The sequence below is a fragment of the Phaenicophaeus curvirostris genome, chromosome 20 (assembly GCF_032191515.1).
Source record: "Phaenicophaeus curvirostris isolate KB17595 chromosome 20, BPBGC_Pcur_1.0, whole genome shotgun sequence".
Classification (NCBI taxonomy): domain Eukaryota; kingdom Metazoa; phylum Chordata; class Aves; order Cuculiformes; family Cuculidae; genus Phaenicophaeus; species Phaenicophaeus curvirostris.
The window spans coordinates 1,258,012-1,275,620 of NC_091411.1; the positions used below are offsets into that span (position 1 = coordinate 1,258,012).

The 17,609-nt window shown below is 48.8% G+C and overlaps 1 protein-coding gene across 8 annotated transcripts in view; it reads right to left on the reverse strand.

The window, feature by feature from the left end:
• The window catches only part of EXD3 (exonuclease 3'-5' domain containing 3), a 302,313-nt gene that overhangs the window by 172,027 nt on the left and 112,677 nt on the right, over positions 1-17,609 (reverse strand). For all 8 annotated transcript variants that reach the window (XM_069873071.1, XM_069873076.1, XM_069873069.1 and 5 more), the window contains 2 exons: positions 9,574-9,647; positions 6,380-6,418 (listed from right to left, as the gene is read on the reverse strand). In XM_069873071.1, the coding sequence (XP_069729172.1) occupies positions 6,380-6,418; positions 9,574-9,647 (113 nt within the window). The remainder of the gene's footprint in view (positions 1-6,379; positions 6,419-9,573; positions 9,648-17,609) is intronic.

The following is a 17,609-nucleotide window of genomic DNA, read 5'->3' on the forward strand; positions in this document are numbered from 1 at the left end:
CAAAGAAAAAGGCAGAGGGCAAACCCAGAGGGATTGCTCAAACTCTCCTACCTCCACCGAGTTCCTGGTTGGTCCCTGAACAGGGGACAAAATACAGGAAAGGAGCAAGGGGAGCAGCAAGTGGGCACTGGGGCACTAAAGGCTGCCAGCTCTCAGTTGCCAGAAAGTGATTCCCTCAATTCTGGCTTCCCAAGAACCATACCAGATCTTAAACCTGTGCCTGGTCCAGGTCTAAACACAGTCTGGTTTGTGAAAGGGAAATGGGAAATAAAACACAAACCTCTTTTTTTTAAGTGGCAGCTGCCAGGAGGATGCTAAGAGTTGTGGGAAGATAAATGCAATTCTTCTGCAGACAGCTTAACAGGCAAAGTGCAGGCAAACAAGAGACAGAGAGCAGCTCCTGCGTATTTCCATCCACACCCATCCCAAGCTACCCGGACTCCTCTGCTCAAGCACCGCGTGCACCAGCACCAGCAGAACCAGGAACATTCATTTCAGCTGGTAACAGCTTTAATAATTCCACCCTGCCATGGCAGGGGGGTTGGAACGGCATAAGCTTTAAGGTCCCTTCCAACCCAAGCCATTCCATGATTCTATGATTCCTCCCTGGGACTTTTAAGGCTAGAAGGAAAAAACCCAATCACCCACTGGTTCTAATTTCCTGCTAAGAAAGAGGCACAAATACTCGTGCGGGACTCCACACCGGCTGGTTAAACGAGTTCTGGTTTCTACCTTCCAGGAAAACCGCCAGGCTAGGTTTGACGTCTGAGTGATGACATCCATTAGATCCTTGAATAAACAGTTCCCTCAAACACAGAGCAAAAGAGAATTTGCAGTGCAGCCTTATACCAAAGGACATGCCGTTTATTAACCACCTCCTGAAGATGATTCCCATTTGCATTGCAAAGATTGTTCCGTTCCCTACAGACATTGTTCCTCACGCTATGGGGATGTTGCTACACTCAAAACAATCTTGACTCAATTTAAACATTCACTGAAGCTCAGGGGTCCTTGGGAAGGATGCGAGATGGGGATTTCTGCAAAGCAGCATTTTTGACCTCTTGTCCTTATGAAAGATTCCCCAGAGCAGCATTGCTGGCCAGGTGTTCTGGCCACAAAAACCTTTAAAAAAAATAATTGCATTCTGTCCTTTAAATTCCCCTTAAAAATCACCTCCTTGAGCATAACAGCTGTTACATTTTATTCCAGAGGTGTTTACTTTTTAATGCAGGTCAAAATGGTCCTGTGCAGAAAGAGCCCGTTATGGTCTCTGCATCTGTCACAGAATCATATATTGGCTAGAGTTGGAGGGGGCCTCAAAGCCCATCTAGTTCCATCCCTGCCATGGGCAGGGACACCTCCCACTGGATCAGGGGCTACAAGCCCCATCCAACCTGGCCTTGAACACCTCCAGGGATGGGGCAGCCACCACTGCTCTGGGCGACCTGGGCCAGGGTCTCCCAATCCTCACAGCTAAACATTTCTTCCTAAGATCTCATCTCAATCTCCCCTCTTGCAGCTGAAAACTGTTCTCCCTCATACTATCCCTGCACTCCCTGATTCAGAGCCCCTCCCCAGCTTTCCTGCAGCCCCTTTCAGTACTGGAAGCTGCTGTAAGTTCTCTTCGGAGCCTTCTATTCTCCAGGATGAACAACCCCAAATCTCTCAGTCTGGCCTCATAGCAGAGGTGCTCCAGTTATTGAGGATGTTTGTCATTTAGAATTTAACCGGTTAAATAAATCCGATTACAGCAACTCCTTGATGCAGTGTAAGATTATTCACACCTATTAAGGATTAGGAATTGTCAAAGTTTCTCAAATATATTGTGCATAAAGGAAGGGACTTCTACGCCTTCTGTTTGGGCAGATTTCTGAATATTATTTGTGAAGGAGCAAAACAACCCTAGAATTTCGTGGAGCTGGAGTTAAACATTTGCTGTGAATTAGTAGCACCTCACCCTTGGTCACCTGGAGAACTAGATAGCACAGCATTTGATTTTCATGGTCTGAAATTGTAAAATAAATAAGTTATCTCACTGTTGCAGCTGGAGCAGGAGAGGAGATCAGCTGGAGCCTCTCCAGCACTGAACATGGCCAACAGCTGGTGCCAGGCTCATCCACTCCATTCTCATGCAAGACCAGAGCAGAATGAAGAGCTGCAAAACAGGGGCCTGAAAAAAAGAGGGGTCACTTTCCCAGGTGTTGTATCCCCATATTCTTCTCTCGAGTTGCACACGCCAGAATGAAGGAGAGAGTAGTTCTAACCGCTGGCAAGAGGGCTGCTCGAGGAGTCACAGCTCCGAATCGTAGAACCATGAATTGGTTTGGGTTGGAAGAGACCTCAAAACCCATCCAGTTCCAGGCTCCTGCCATGGGTAGGGACACCTCCCACTGGATCCGGATGCTCAAAGCTGAGGTGAGACTTCATCTCCCTCTGCAGCTCCTTGAAAGGAGCTTGCGGGGAGTGAGTGTTGGTCTCTTGTCGCAAGTAACAACTGATGAGAGGAAATGGCGTCAAGTTGTCCTATGGAGGTTTAGATTGGATATCAGGAAAACCTTCCTTACTGACAGAGTAGTGAATCCCTGGCAGAGGCTGCCCAGGGCAGTGGTGGAGTCTCCATCCCTGGAGGGGTTCCAAATGCATGTGGCTATGGCACTTGGGGACGTGGTTTAGTCAGCATGGTGGGATTGGGCTGACAGTTGGACTGGAGGAGCTTAGAAGTCTTTTTCAACCTTAATGATTCCATGATCCTGTGAACTTGTGACTGGAAACACCTTCCATGCTTTGTAGTCTCAAGGTGATTCTGTCCTGCAGAATTTCCAGGAAAACAATGGAGCTCAAGAGGCTCCTCTTGCTGCCAGCCAAGCGCTCGCTGCAGTTGCTGGCAGGACAACCCTTCCCACACACCTCTGACTGCTGTCAGATCTCGGCTGTTCTCATTGCTCTCCCCAACTCTACTGTTTCTCTGCAGCTGATTAAAGCTCTGAAAACCATGAAGCATGCCAAAATGAAAGCAGAAGGGCACCCAGCAAAGCAGACAACTGGCTCATGCCCTGCCCCTTTTTTTTCCTGCCTATCTACCATCAATATCTCACACACCTTCCCCTCAGCCTGTGAAGACAGGCACTCTCCTGCGTGTTTCCGTGCAGCTCAGGATCAGTTAGGCAAGCTGTTGAATAGCAACGCAGTTGTTGGCACTGTGCAAGGAGAGTGTTCTTCCCGCCCTCTGCCCTCGAGGTATCTGTGTGTAGAGGAGAGGGTGCAAACTCTTGCTCTCCTGCTAACCAGGCTGCCAGCCGACAGTTGCGATGAAGGCAGTTTTCCTGGGCTATGAAGATGTTTTGATCGCTTTGCTTTCCCTCCCACCGCCTCTGCCCACCTGCAGCTGCCAGTCCTGGACACAGAGCCACAGCATGGGCGCTGGCAGGAGGAGGGGGCAAAACCAGTTTGCTATGGGGCTGGAAACAGGTTCTGTTGGCCCCACAATTAACTGCTGAGTTTCTGGCTTTTGTAGGAGCAGTCAGGATCACACCTTTGATTCATCCCACAGGGCAGGGACGAGAAGATTCTGTACGTGCGCTGCTCAGGGCAAACAAAAAGAAATACCAGCCCTGAAACATCCCTTGCTCACCACACAGACGTGGAATTGCCAGCACCACCACCAAGGACAAACACCGTGTTCACCACAGCTCTCGGCAGCTTCATCCTTTAAGTTTCCGGTTACGGCTGCGGCACAGAACTCAACAAAAATAGGCTTTAAAGTCATAGAGACTTTCACCTCTTTGGACATAAGATCAAAAGTATTATCCAGAATTTCATACAATCATAGAATTGTTCGGTTGGAAAAGACTTTTGAGATCATCAAGCCCAATCGTCCTTGTCCACTACTAAATCATATCCCTGAGCACCTCATCCACCCATCTTTTAAATGCCTCCAGGGATGGAGACTCCACCACCTTCCTGGACAGCCCCTACCAGTGCTGAGAACCCTTTCCATGAAGAAATTTTTCCTGATGTCCAATCCAAACCTGCCCTGGTGCAGCTTGAGTCCATTCCCTCTCATCCTGTCACCTATCACTTGAGAAAAGAAACCAACCCCCACTTGTCTACAATCTCCTTTTGGGCAGTTGCAGACTGAGTTTCCCCTCAGCCTCCTCGTCTACAACCCCAGCTCCCTCAGACGCTCCTCGTAAGGCTTGTTCTTCAGCCCCTTCACCAGCGCCATTGCTCTTCTCTGGACACGCTCCGCGACCTCAGTGTCTTTCTTGTAGTGAGGGGCCCAGAACTGACTGAGTTGTGGAGTTATTTGGGAGCTTTGGTTCCCATTCCCTCAGGAGATCCAGAGGTGGCACTGCATCCCATCCTCTGCTGCCTACCCAGCGCGATGGCTCTGTAATGCTGCATCCTCCAGCAGATACACATTATCTGGGAGTCAGAACTGAACATGCACGTGGGACTTACAACACAAAGGACAACACCGTACAGCTCTATGAGGAGCTTCATGGGGTTTTTTGGCCAAAATATGCCAGGTCACAGGTGAAGCTCTAAGTGGAAAGCCAAACCTTTCCCTTATGTAAAGTCTAATCATTCAAAAACAATAAAGTCCTGGACAACCCGAGTTTTCACACTGAAAAAATGAAACTTGCTTAATGATTCCCCCTTTGCAAATTCTCTCTTGCTCACTGCAGCCGCGCTGCCACCAGTGTGAAGCAGAAGCCAACCTGCACATGGGATTATTTCAGTTCCTCCAGATGCACAGGTACAGATTCTGATCGCTTTAAAGCGATGCCAAAGACAGGAATCTCTGATAGCACCAAGATACTGATAACAGGCAAGTTTAAGCACTGCTCGTGTGATAATTACATACTTGACAAAAGTGGATGTTGGCAGCTTACAGAAAATACACACTCTGGAATACATTGGGAAGGCAAAGACGCCCTTCTGCCATGGTCCATCACACAGCCCAGCTCTGTGTGGTTCTCCACAGAGCTGGCTTTCCAGACACCAAACAAGTGCTTTTCAGAGAGCATCTGTTCCCAGCCTCTCATCTCCACAAGTGATGGACACAGCCTGCAGTCGTTTCTGTTACCTGGGAGGTTTTCCCACTACCCACCACAGTACCAACAGGAACCCCTTCACTGCAGACGGCAGCACACACCCAGAAGATGTGACAAAGTGTTTCATGGCTAATCCCACCTCATGTCTCCATCCAGCAAGGCACCAGCACTCGTGCTGGCCTCTAAGCTTGTGAGAATCAAAGGGAACCCTGAAAAGTTCTTTCACTGGATAAGATCACAGCAATGAAGACGCAGGACCCCATCCTTTCCTCACGAGCCTGGCCTCTCACACAGCTATGATAACCGACACACAGAAGTTGCCTGTTCACACTGAGAGATCTCAGTAGGTTTCACACTTGTCTTGAAGTGCTGCTGGGCACTTTATCAATGATCTCTATCTTAAAAAACACATCCTCATGCCTTTTGAACTTTCCTTTTCCTGCTGACCCATGAAAGACAGAAGAAACATCTCATGTTTAAACTCCAGTCCTTTTGATAGCATGTGCAGAAAGCCCAAGATCTTCAACGTGTGACCAGCCTGGTGCCAGCCCAGGGCCTACACTGATCATCTGGGTGGATTTTCAAAGGAAGATTCCACCGTTGGTCAGAAATCCCCTGTGGCTGCAGAACTCCCACTGAGTGGGGTTACAGAATAGGAGCAGACACTCACCAGGAGGCTGTGATTCCCCTGGGATAACATGGACACATCAATAATCTGTAATGGTTTGACACCACGGGATTTGTTGGTATCTCATTGTCACACGGGTATTTGTCATAGTGTCAGGCCAAAACATGGTTGCCTGAACTGTCCTGTTTATACACCAAGAAATAAAATACTGCTGCCCTTCTTCCTGCTTTATTAAAATCACTCATGTCCTACTGCATAAGACACAGAAATCACAATATCCAACAATCACCTAATGAAACTGTGGAGAACGATCAGAGCGGATCATGCAGGAGGATGCATTTGTCCCAGTTGACTCACATTGTGTTAGCTGCCTGAAGAGAACTCGCTTTTCCCTTCTCCTTGTCATTAATCAACATAAATATTCATAGTGTTCACTTATAAATAAGTGCGTGAAAGTAAAAGAAGGTATCGACAATCTTCCCTAACTGCTCCAGCCAAACTAGAGTGTTTTAAAAGACATTACAGCAATTAAAATACACATTTTCCTCCTTGCTCTTTCCTGCACATACAATTTTGCTGCATGCTGACAACAATATGAGAAGGTGTAAGATTGGAATAGTAGAACTACAGGATCCAGAGCTGGATACTGTTAACATCTTGCATGAGAACACGGGAGAGGGGAATCCATACTCACCTGAACGTGGTCTGTCCAGTTCTCCTGAGTCATGGTTTTCTGAAAAGACAAAATCACTTCTGAGCTGTGTTCGAGAAGGGAGAACGCTCCGCAAAGCCAGCTGAAATGCAACACATCATCTTACATGCTGGCATCAGCTGTGATTGAGGAATGCGTTCACGAGCACACGGGAAACGTCTGCTTCTCATATGTCACCAGCCGGGGCACGGCAGAGAAACACAGCTGAGATGAAGTAATTCGGACAACAACTCAAATTTATGCTATAGCACAGAAGACAAAACCCCACAGGCAATCGAAGTATAGAGGCAACGCAGGCCTTTATCCAGCAGGAGCCTGAACGCTGGGGTAAGAGCTGGGTCCTGGATTCATTTGCAGAAACCCAATCGCCTTAACACCACTCTGCGAAGTGCAGCAGCATTGCTGAAGACCTCAAAGCTCGCATGGTGTTCTTGCCATGAAAGAGAAATCACCGAGCAAGTCTGGAACAGGCCACGGTCTAGCTGAACCTCAGACCTGCACCACGTCCAGAGGTTGTTCCCCTTGACTTAGTCCAGCAGAGAGCCAGCCCCGTGGGCTCCAGTAACGAAGGGCTCTCAGGGATTATCTGCAAGGCTGAGCCTTTGGAATATGAAAATACAAACTTCTCTCAACGGCCAAGTCATGAAAAAATCCTCTGGAATCATGAGTTCTGGGAAAGGAAACTGATAAGTTAACATTCCCGTTCCAATGTCTGAACTCAGAGCCAACCTTGGGGAGGAACTCGGGATGGGACCCACTCTCCGCTCTGCCAGGAACGGAGGCTGCGTGAGACCCATCAGGCAGCAAGGCTGAAGCCTCGCCCCGCTCCTGGCAGAGGTGACACTCATCACTAGTGCCACTTCATGGAAAGCTACAAGAGCAAACCGGGAGTAAAAGGCTCAGAGAAAACATCTCTGAGATACACAAGCATGTAATTTAAATACTGGTGAGATAAAGGAGCCCTTTAACCAGAACTCATACACAGCTGAGAATGGTAAACAGAGAGCACCAAAGAGCTCTCAGAAGATGGGATCATGTCCAGAAACTGCTGCCAAATGTACCTTAATGGAAGTAACTGGCCAGCTTGGATACTTAAAATCAAGCAAATACTCCAAAACAAAGGAAATGGAAGGCCAGGGAGAGCAGGACACCAGATCAAGAATCCATTCCACTCTGCTAAACAAATACACCTGGGTAAATGCTTTCTGCTCTCTCACTCTGGATGACCAAGCTCTCTAGAATGATGTCATCCAACACTAAAGCTTTGAGATGCAGGATGCTGAAACGCTCAATCCTCCCCAGGTCTTCTGTCTGTGCATTTGGCAGGCAGCAAAGGCAGATGGGAGCCTTCCCTGTTGGATCAGGAGGTCCTGGAAGCAGAACTGACTGTGCCAGAATGGCGTCATCAGATCACCATCACTCAACCCCACCTTTGTGTTCAAAGTACCGGGGGTGGGGGATCAGAAAAAGCTCATGCATCTGCCTTCTTCTGTCAGAACATCAAACAAACCCTCTTTTGAACAAAAGCACAGGAGGGGGTGTCTCATTTCCTGAACACCAGCTCTCTGAAGAGTGCATCAACAGCACTGTAGGAACATCTGAACACCCTGTTAAACTCTATTTAAAAAGCCTCTTGCACCTACAAGGAGAACATCATCTCTGATCTGCAGATAACACACCACTATGTTTGGCAAATACAGCTTGAAAACCAAGAATTCAAGAAATGGGAATATATTGCTATGATATTCAGTCTCTTGTGGCCCTTGCCCTTCACGGGCCAGTTGATACACCCAGATACAAGAAGTACAAGCTATTTTTTTCCAGAGAGGCAAAAAAAAAAAAAAAAAAAATCACTCTCACTTGGTACTATCTGTCCCCAGGCACAGGATAATGTTGGGTGCCAGACCATCAAGAGAAGCACCAAAACCACCCTGTTAACTAGAAGAGAAATGTGCTCCCCGGTGCATTGCGCTCAAGCGCATCCAAGGGGCAGTGACCTGGCCTACAGCACTCATGAGGAGAGGAGAAACCACAGCCAAGTCATTCTGCAGAGTCACCCTCCAAGCTGCTGCACAGAAACCTGCTCCTTAGAAAGGATTAATGGCATCTTTTTCATTTCTATGAGCCCTTAGTGCCAGGACAAGACCAGTGTATTTGGAAAGCGAATTTGGAGGCCGGACAAAAGTTAAGTCAGCTCCAAGAGTGGCTCAGGAGCTGAAAGTATGACTGTCTTGCTACAAGGCTGTTAGCACACAAAAGCTTCAGTGGTAGGTTTGGGAGCCCAGCTGCCAAAATTGGGTGGGCTGGGGCTAAACTGTGACGCTATCACAGCCAGGCCACGGGTACCAAAGCAAAGTGCACGCAAAGAATCCAGCAACGTGGAATGCCTAAAACTGAGTGTTCTTAAAAAAACCCAATACACAATTCCCCTAAATGCGAAACCAGCACCAAACTCCTTATCCTGTAAGCTCCAGGTTTTTTTAAGATGGTTCTGAGGAAGAGAATGCACAGAGAGCAAGCCCGGACCTCCCCTCATGTCTCAGGGCACGGCTCAGGGTGCTGCGGTGAACAGACATGAAGCTCTGAGCAACCACAACACCTCCTTGTTAGAATATGAACTGACACACAAACCACTCACTCTGAGGAAAAAACAGGTTGAGGGGAGATCCAGTGCATTTCTATACAATAATCACAATGAAACTTGCTTGCACACTATCGATACATTCCAACTGTATCCATTATGTTATTTCAGCCTGGAGAAGAGAAGGCTCTGGGGAGACCTTAGAGCAGCTTCCAGTGCTGAAAGGGGCTCCAGGAAAGCTGGGGAAGGACTTTTTACTAGGCCATGTAATGACAGGGTGAGGGGGAATGGCGTTAAATTGGAAGGTGAGAGACTAAGACTAGACATTAGGAAGAAATTCTTCATGATGAGGGTGGGGAGGCCCTGGCCCAGGTTGCCCAGAGCAGTGGTGGCTGCCCCATCCCTGGAGGGGTTCAAAGCCAGGTTGGATGGGGCTTGGAGCTCCTGATCCAGTGGGAGACGTCCCTGCCCATAGCAGGGGGTTGGAACTGGATGGGCTTTTAGGTCCCTTCCAACCCAAACCATTCTATAATTCAAAATGCAAAATAGTCAAAAAGCCTCATTCATACCCACACCTTACAACACAGAAGCATACCTCAACAAATCTCTTGTAGAAGAGGTAATGTAGAGTTCTCAAGTGCCGCTGATTTATGACATTGGGGCAGAGAGCTAAAAGAAGGAAAAAGACATTTAAGTATACAACACAGATGAACTTCCTTGAAGTTTTATTGTCTAGACATGACATCTTTCCTTCACCAATTTCAAGCTCAGTATGCGGAAGGCAGGATGCCATCACGCTTGGAACAATGACGGACAGACACACACATTGTCAGCTTATCTACACTAGAAACTGTTATTTACACTTTCACCCATGATTAGCAATGCTAATCCTGATACCTCTGGTTCTACCACCTTGGAACGATAAGATCCTCTTGCTGGTTCAAGGTGCTTCCCTGCCAGTGACTTCACATCTTTAATTAGGGAGCATCCACATGCAGACACCACTGCCAGTCTCTAGAGGCTGCATTCTTTTTGATTTAATTGGAACCCGTGCTGATAATTCATTGCAGCAGTTTGGAACACGTTACTCAGGATGTAAACTTGTGGCTACAGTTTATGAGATAAAACATTTATCCATAAAAGAGACTCCGTATCCACACAGGGAGAGATGGGACTATTGTTTTGCTGAGCTAGCAAGCAACAGTTGTTATTATTTTTATTACTGTCATCTTCATTAGATGTACTTCATTACAACTGCAAACCCCAAGATCTTCACATAGTAGATTGTTTCGAAATCTACTGTGAAGAGTGATAAATGCAGAAGATAAAATACATTAACTAGGATTAGCACACGTATCTGTCAGATCTTGCTGGATGCTGGGATGACAGGGAAGGGTTTAACCAAAGCCTCCACTGGGGTTTCAGTGGCTAAAACATGCCACAGGTAGTCACAGAGTGTCTTGACTTGGAAGGGACCCACAAGGATCATCGAGTCTGCCTCCTGTCCCCACACAGGACACTCCAACATTCACACCGTGAGGCTCATGGCCTTGGCCAAATGCTGCTGGAACACTGTCAGGCTTGGTGCTGTGTCTGCTGCCCTGGGAGCTGTTCCAGGGCTCCACCACCTTCTGGGGGAAGAACCTTCTCGTAATGTCCAACCTAACCCTTCCCTGGCCCATCCTCCTGCCATTCCTCGAGTCCTATTGTGAGTCACGAGAGAAAGGAGACCAGCACCTGCTCCTCCTCCTCCTCAGTATCCTCTTCTCCAGGCTGAACAGCCCAAGTGACTTGTCGGAAGGAGTAGGACCAGCAGTTGGGAAGGGTGACAGAATACAGCAAAGGGAAGATCTTCCGCAGCCTCCCTGGAATCAGCGTACACCGTGAGAAACTTGTGTTCCCAACTCAGAGGCCCTTGAAGCTTGGCACTCTCCATACCCCACACCTGGCACACCTGAGGGCTGGAAACTGGGAGAATGGAGAAAGATCCCTGAATCCCAGAGCCTGGGATCAGAGGGGTGTGCACGGAGGTACCGCTGGGTACTGCATGTTCCCAGCACCTCCCGAAGCATCACTTCATAACTTGAACATTTCCATCTCAAACAGAGATGCCTGAAGTTGTCATTCTTAAATTAATCTTCCACAGAGTGACAACAAATCCCTGCTCTCAAAGTATCTGAGGAAATTATCACAATTATCCTGCAAGATATTATCCCAATAATTATGGTGGTCTTTCCTCTGGGTGTTATATCCCAGTATAGAGAGGAAAGATCATCAGCTCATGGGAAGCAACACTCTTTAAAGAAGGTAAGATCAATATAAAAATTAAGACTATCACCCCCTGACTTCAAGATTTCAGAACACTTCAGAACAAAACACAGCACGACTGATTGAGGTCACCAAAAAGATCCAGTGAATACTTTTTCTTTTGAGCTTGTAGAGGAACCAGCCAAAGCACCTGGCAGAACTGTGGGATTTAAAGTGCCCAGGTACCTGTGTGGAGAGGAGGATGGAGGAACACAGACGGACTGGGACATTCTTGAAGGCACTAGTGACATTTTCTGAGCAAAGGAACTGGGTTTTAATCCAGTTCTCTATATTTTATTACAAAAATAACAGAAGGATTAAAAAAACCCATGAGGACAAAAGGTAACTGGATAAGAGAGATGATAAATGAAGAGTTCAAACCTCTAAAGGAAGGAAGAACAGCAAAATAAAAACAACAGAACGGACTTCAATAAGCTCAGAGAGCTGGCAGGTTGTACTGCATGTGAAAATAATTTAAAGGGAAAAGGGAGTTAAGAGCTGGTGATGGAAAAACTGGAAATGAATTAAACGCCTTAACTGATAAATCAGAAGGTGTTACTGATCTCAAACACAAGAAGGAAGCTCAGAGAATGTGGGAACATACAAACACACATACAAAGGAACCGCACAAAGAAGCAGAGAGCCCAAAGTAAAGCATGAGCTGCATCTACCAAAGCCATGCAGGAAAGGGAGAAGCCATACAGGCTTTGGGAGAGAAAAAAAAAACACCAACAAACCCCAAAACACTACACAAATCTAATGGTCAGGCTCGAGAGGAACTGGCATACATTGTGTTGGAGGTGGTAAACCTTCCACCTGGGAGGTCTTTAAGAGCACGTTCCACATTCCATGTGTGTCAGAAATAAGAGAAGTAGCCCTTTTGGCTCTGGGGCCAGAGGTGACGCAGGTGGTGGTGCGGAGTCTCCACCAGCCCTTTGCCCTGCAGCACCACGACTACCTCCACCTGGTACCTGCAGAAATCAAAGCACTCCAGGGCAGAGGAGCTCAGCCCAGGTCAAACACCCAGCTGAGCGAAAGCAGTCTGAACTCAGGTCTCCTGAGCCAAACCCAATGTTCTGTCGATCAGAGCAAAAGAGAATGGCCCTAAGCTTTTCAGAACAGAAACAATCCTTCTCTTCAACATTGGTGCAATGGGGTTTGGGGATCGTGACTGGGCTGTGGTGCACTAGTGGAACACAAATGGTATAATACAATGCAAGCCCCTCTTTCAGCATGGGTTAACTCTTAACCTGGCAGTTGCACCACCACAGTGCTTCATCCTAACTGTGCTTCACATCTGCGACTGACTCAGAAGCACAAACTCCAGTCTGCGCTACACTGTCAGCAGAGTTTATGGCTATTAGCAACATAGAGGAAGGAAACCCAAAATTTATTTATCATGCAGGGTTTGAAACCCACAATACACACTTACTTCACTCATGCAACAGAAGTAAGATGTGTCTGCTGGGGATGTGGTGCAATATGTTTCTAGGTGTGGTGCATGGCTACAATTCCTAGGTGACACATGATGCCTCCTGAGCTGGGATATGGATCCAATCCTCTTTTTACACTGCCCTGAGAGCTTGACTTCCATTCACAATGAGACTCCTTCACTCTGGCAGAACAGAAGGTTCCAGACAAAGTATACTCTGTCTGGGGACAAAGTAAAGGAGCCTTATTTTTTAAGTAAAACCTGAAACGCTTGAGGCTTTTACCCTTGTACTGCTAAGGATGAGGGTGGGGAGGCCCTGGCCCAGGTTGCCCAGAGCAGGGGTGGCTGCTCCATCCCTGGAGGTGTCCAAGGCCAGGTTGGATGGAACTTGGAGCCCCTGATCCAGTGGGAGGTGTCCCTGTCCACGGCAGGGGTGGGACTGGATGGGCTTTGAGGTCCCTTCTGACCCAAACCAGTCTGTTATTCTATATAAGATAAAAAGTAATATTCATTAAGCTCTTTTACATGCTGTGATACCCATGGAAGAACCAGGCCATGCACCAGGGCGCTCCAATGATCCAAAAGTACCGCTGTGTCACTGTGCGCTGCCAGACACAGGGCCTGACGCTAAAGACCTGACCCAGCACTGAGCGTTATAGAATCATAGAATAACCAGGTTGGAAGAGACCCACCGGATCATCGAGTCCAACCATTCCTATCAAACACTAAACCATGCCCCTTAGCACCTCATCCACCCGTGCCTTAAACACCTCCAGGGAAGGTGACTCAACCACCTCCCTGGGCAGCCTGTTCCAATGCCCAATGACCCTTTCTGTGAAGAATTTTTTCCTAATGTCCAGCCTAAACCTCCCCTGGCGGAGCTTGAGGTCATTCCCTCTTGTCCTGTCCCCTGTCACTTGGGAGAAGAGGCCAGCACCCTCCTCTCCACAACCTCCTTTCAGGTAGTTGTAGAGAGCAATGAGGTCTCCCCTCAGCCTCCTCTTCTCCAGGCTAAACACCCCCAGCTCTCTCAGCCGTTCCTCATAAGGCCTGTTCTCCAGCCCCCTCACCAGCTTCGTTGCTCTTCTCTGGACTCTCTCCAGAGCCTCAACATCCTTCTTGTGGTGAGGGGCCCAGAACTGAACACAGGATTCGAGGAGCGGTCTCACCAGTGCCGAGTACAGAGGGAGAAGAACCTCCCTGGACCTGCTGGCCACGCCGTTTCTGATCCAAGCCAAGATGCCATTGGCCTTCTTGGCCACCTGGGCCACTGCTGGCTCACGTTCAGTTGCTGTCAACCAACACCCCCAGGTCCCTCTCCTCCAGGCAGCTTTCTAGACAGACTTCTCCTAGTCTGGAGCTGCTCAGGGTTGTTGTGCCCCAAGTGCAGGACCCACCATTTGGCCTTGTTAAACCTCAGCCCATTGGACTCTGCCCAGCGGTCCAGCCTGTTCAGATTACAGCACATCGGCCACCATGGACCTACTGAAGCAAAGGGGTGAATAAGAGTGATGTAATAAGGGATGTGAGAAGTCTTAAAACAGAGAAACCCAAACCATTCTATGAGTCTAGGATTCATTTGACATTCCCTCCCTCCAAAGCCATTTCTGGGGAGGTGCGGCACTAACTCCTCTCCCTCTAAGACGGCATCTTTGGAAGAGACTGCCAGGAGTCTCTGCCAGAGCTTTCCCAGGGCCTGCACCGCTGTGTCCGGGCAGCTGGTTGCGGGTCAGCCTGGAGCAGCCTGAGCCCAGTCCAACCCCAGTACGGATCAACCCGAGCCCAGCCCGGCCCAGCCCGGCTCGGCCTGCGCGGCGCTGCTGCCCCCTGGCGGTCTCCAGCTGCCCCCGCAGACCCTGCTTCAGCCCAGAAAGCAAAATCAACATCAGGGGTTCAGGTGGCAAAAGCAGGAGCCAACATTAACCCTAGAATCATGGAATGGTTCGGGTTGGTAGGGACCTCCAAGCCCATCCAGTCCCACCCCTGCCATGGGCAGGGACACCTCCCACTGGGTCAGGGCCTCCAAGCCCCATCCAGCCTGGCCTTGAACAGCTCCAGGGACGGGGCAGCCACCACTGCTCTGGGCAACCTGGGCCAGGGCCTCCCCACCCTCATCGTGAAGAATTTCTTCCTAATGTCTCATCTGTATCTTCCCCCCTTCCATCCCTCCTTGTCCTGTCCCTGCACTCCCTGATCCAGAGCCCCTCCCCAGCTTTCCTGGAGCCCCTTTCAGCACTGGAAGCTGCTCTAAGGTCTCCTTGGACTCTTCTCCAGGTTGAACAACACCAACTCTCCCAGCCTGTCCTCATACAGAAGGTGCTCCAGCCCTTGGATCATCTCTGTAACCTTCTCTGGACTCGCTCCAACAGCTCCATGTCCTTCCTGTGCTCAGGACTCCAGGACAGGGCACAGGGCTCCAGGTGGGTCTCACCAGAGCAGAGCAGAGGGGCAGAATCCCCTCCCTCGTTCTGCTGGTCCCACTGCTCGGGATGCAGCCCAGGACATGGTGGGTTTCTGGGATGTAAGCGCGCTTTGCCGGCTCATGCTGAGCTTCTCCTCCCTCACACCCCATGCTGGTTTCAATCAAGACCACTTTCTCCACTTTATTCCCAGCTAGGCGCCAAGCCCAATACACACAGGCAGTTTCAGTTCCCAGAGCGGTTTCATTTTGACCCCCCACACAATGATTTTCCAGTAAAACTCTCCTGACCTCTCTGTTCTACACTGGCTGCACAAAAACACAGCAGTAAACAGACAACATTTCAAACCCTGACAGCCACCGTTCATCACCAACAACTGCTCTGACTGAGCCCACCTTTGTAAATCTAAGTCAATCTCTCAGGGTCTCCAAAGAGCACCAAGTCATTAGCCTGAAAAAGCTCCAGGCTCGTTAAAGCAGAGCATACTGACCCAGGTGTGAGAAAAGACTCTATAAAACTTCATTTCCTTCAAACCCACAGCATTCCTGCCCAACTTCCTCCTCCCCAATAAAGGTAATTAAATGGAACCCATACACAGTTTATTGGGACACCTTTGGAACTCAGAAAAGAACGCTGCACTTACCATGCAGTGTTTGTTGTGTTAACAGGAATACTGGCACACGGTCCAGAACAAGAAAAGGTGGACTAACCTAATATGATGGCTTTTTTTCCCCCTGAGGTTCCAAGTCTTTTTTATATTGGGTCACCTCCTGCCAGGCTCTGAAATTTAACACTGGCAGTTCCAAAGACCATTTCAAATGTTAGTGGCTGGTCACAGAATCCTGGAATGGTTTGGGTTGGAAGGGACCTCAAAGCCCATCCAGTCCCACCCCTGCCATGGGCAGGGACACCTCCCTCTGGATCAGGGGCTCCAAGCACCATCCAACCTGGCTTTGAACATCTCCAGGGATGGGGCAGCCACCACTGCTCTGGGCAACCTGGGCCAAGGCCTCCCCACCCTCACAGGAGAACATTTCTTCCTGAGATCTCATCTCAATCTCCCCTCTTTCAACTGAAAACTGTTCCCCCTCATCCTGTCCCTCCACCCCTTGACCAAGAGCCCCTCCAGAGCTTTCCTGAAGCCCCTTTCAGGACTGGAAGCAGCTCCTTAGAGCCTTAGAGCTTAGTCTCCCTGGAGCCTTCTCTTCTCCAGGCTGAACAACCCCAACTCTCTCGGCCTCTCCTTGTACAGGAGGTGCGCCAGCCCTTGGATCATCTCCGTGGCCTCCTCTGGACTCGCTCCAACAGCTCCACATCTTTCCTCTGCTGAGGACTCCAGAACTGAACATCTAAGATCAACATCTATGTTTTGCTTAGCAGTCAGTGAAATTCACTGTGAGCAGGTAAGAGTGGCTCAGGGAGTGAAATATGAAAGTAGATTTGGAACTGCACAAACTGAGTCACGTACAAGTTTGCTTTCTCATACCAAGAAACCCTATCCTCCTCCAGCCTTTATCACCGAAAGCCACTTCCCTTTTCTGCTGCCGCTCTCACCCTCCTTCAGCAAGTAGGAGTCATGAGCAAAGAGGAGATAGAAACCAGCAGGAGATCGCGGCATCAAAGGAGCCCACAGTCAGGTTGAGTAACAAGAAGTGTGAGTTTTACCTCACTGCTAGCTTTTGGTGGGGCTGCTCAGAACAAGAGAAATGAGGAGGGAGTTAATCTGTACGTTTTACCCAGCCTGCTTCCTTTTTGCACGCTCTTTCCTCACAGTCAGATTTACTTTCACTAAAGAATAGAGAAAGAGCACCAGAAATACAGAGGAAGGGAGGGGAGAAAGGTGGGAAGAAAAGGAAGGCAATGTTATTCCAGCTGCCAGCCTTTCCCAATTCAGCTCAAGCAGGACCAGCACTAAGGCAGGAATTCCTCTGGAGGCATTCACTCACTTCCAAAGCTTTTCAAAGGAGGCTAAAGCAGCCACAGCTCAGCAAACTGTGAAGTCCTGCTCTGAATTTCAAGCAATATTACATATAAAATAAACACCTATTTTCATATATGGGACTATGAGTGTCATCCAGCACTGGTTTTACCTGCCCCAAATCTGGCACCTTGGTGAAGTCATCTGCCCAAATCCCCCTGCCTGTCAGCAGAGGTGACTTCTCCTGCATTGTCGAAACTGCAGTTTGTGTGGGATAAGTCACTCTGTGGCAGCTTGGGCACGGATGGGATTTACAACTACCTCAAGAAGCCTCCTCACCAGTGATAACTCTTGTGGAGAACAAGCATGATTTCACCATTGTTATCTGTAGCTACAGCATCTGAGACACCATCCCTGGGCTGGCACGCTACCACCCCACAGAGAGCACCTGAGATCAACAGCCACACGCTCCTCTCCTGTTTTTTCAGTTTCTCTGGACTCAGCCTGTGAGCCGTCAGATGATTTCACCTCTGCAGTTAAAACTGTACTGTTGG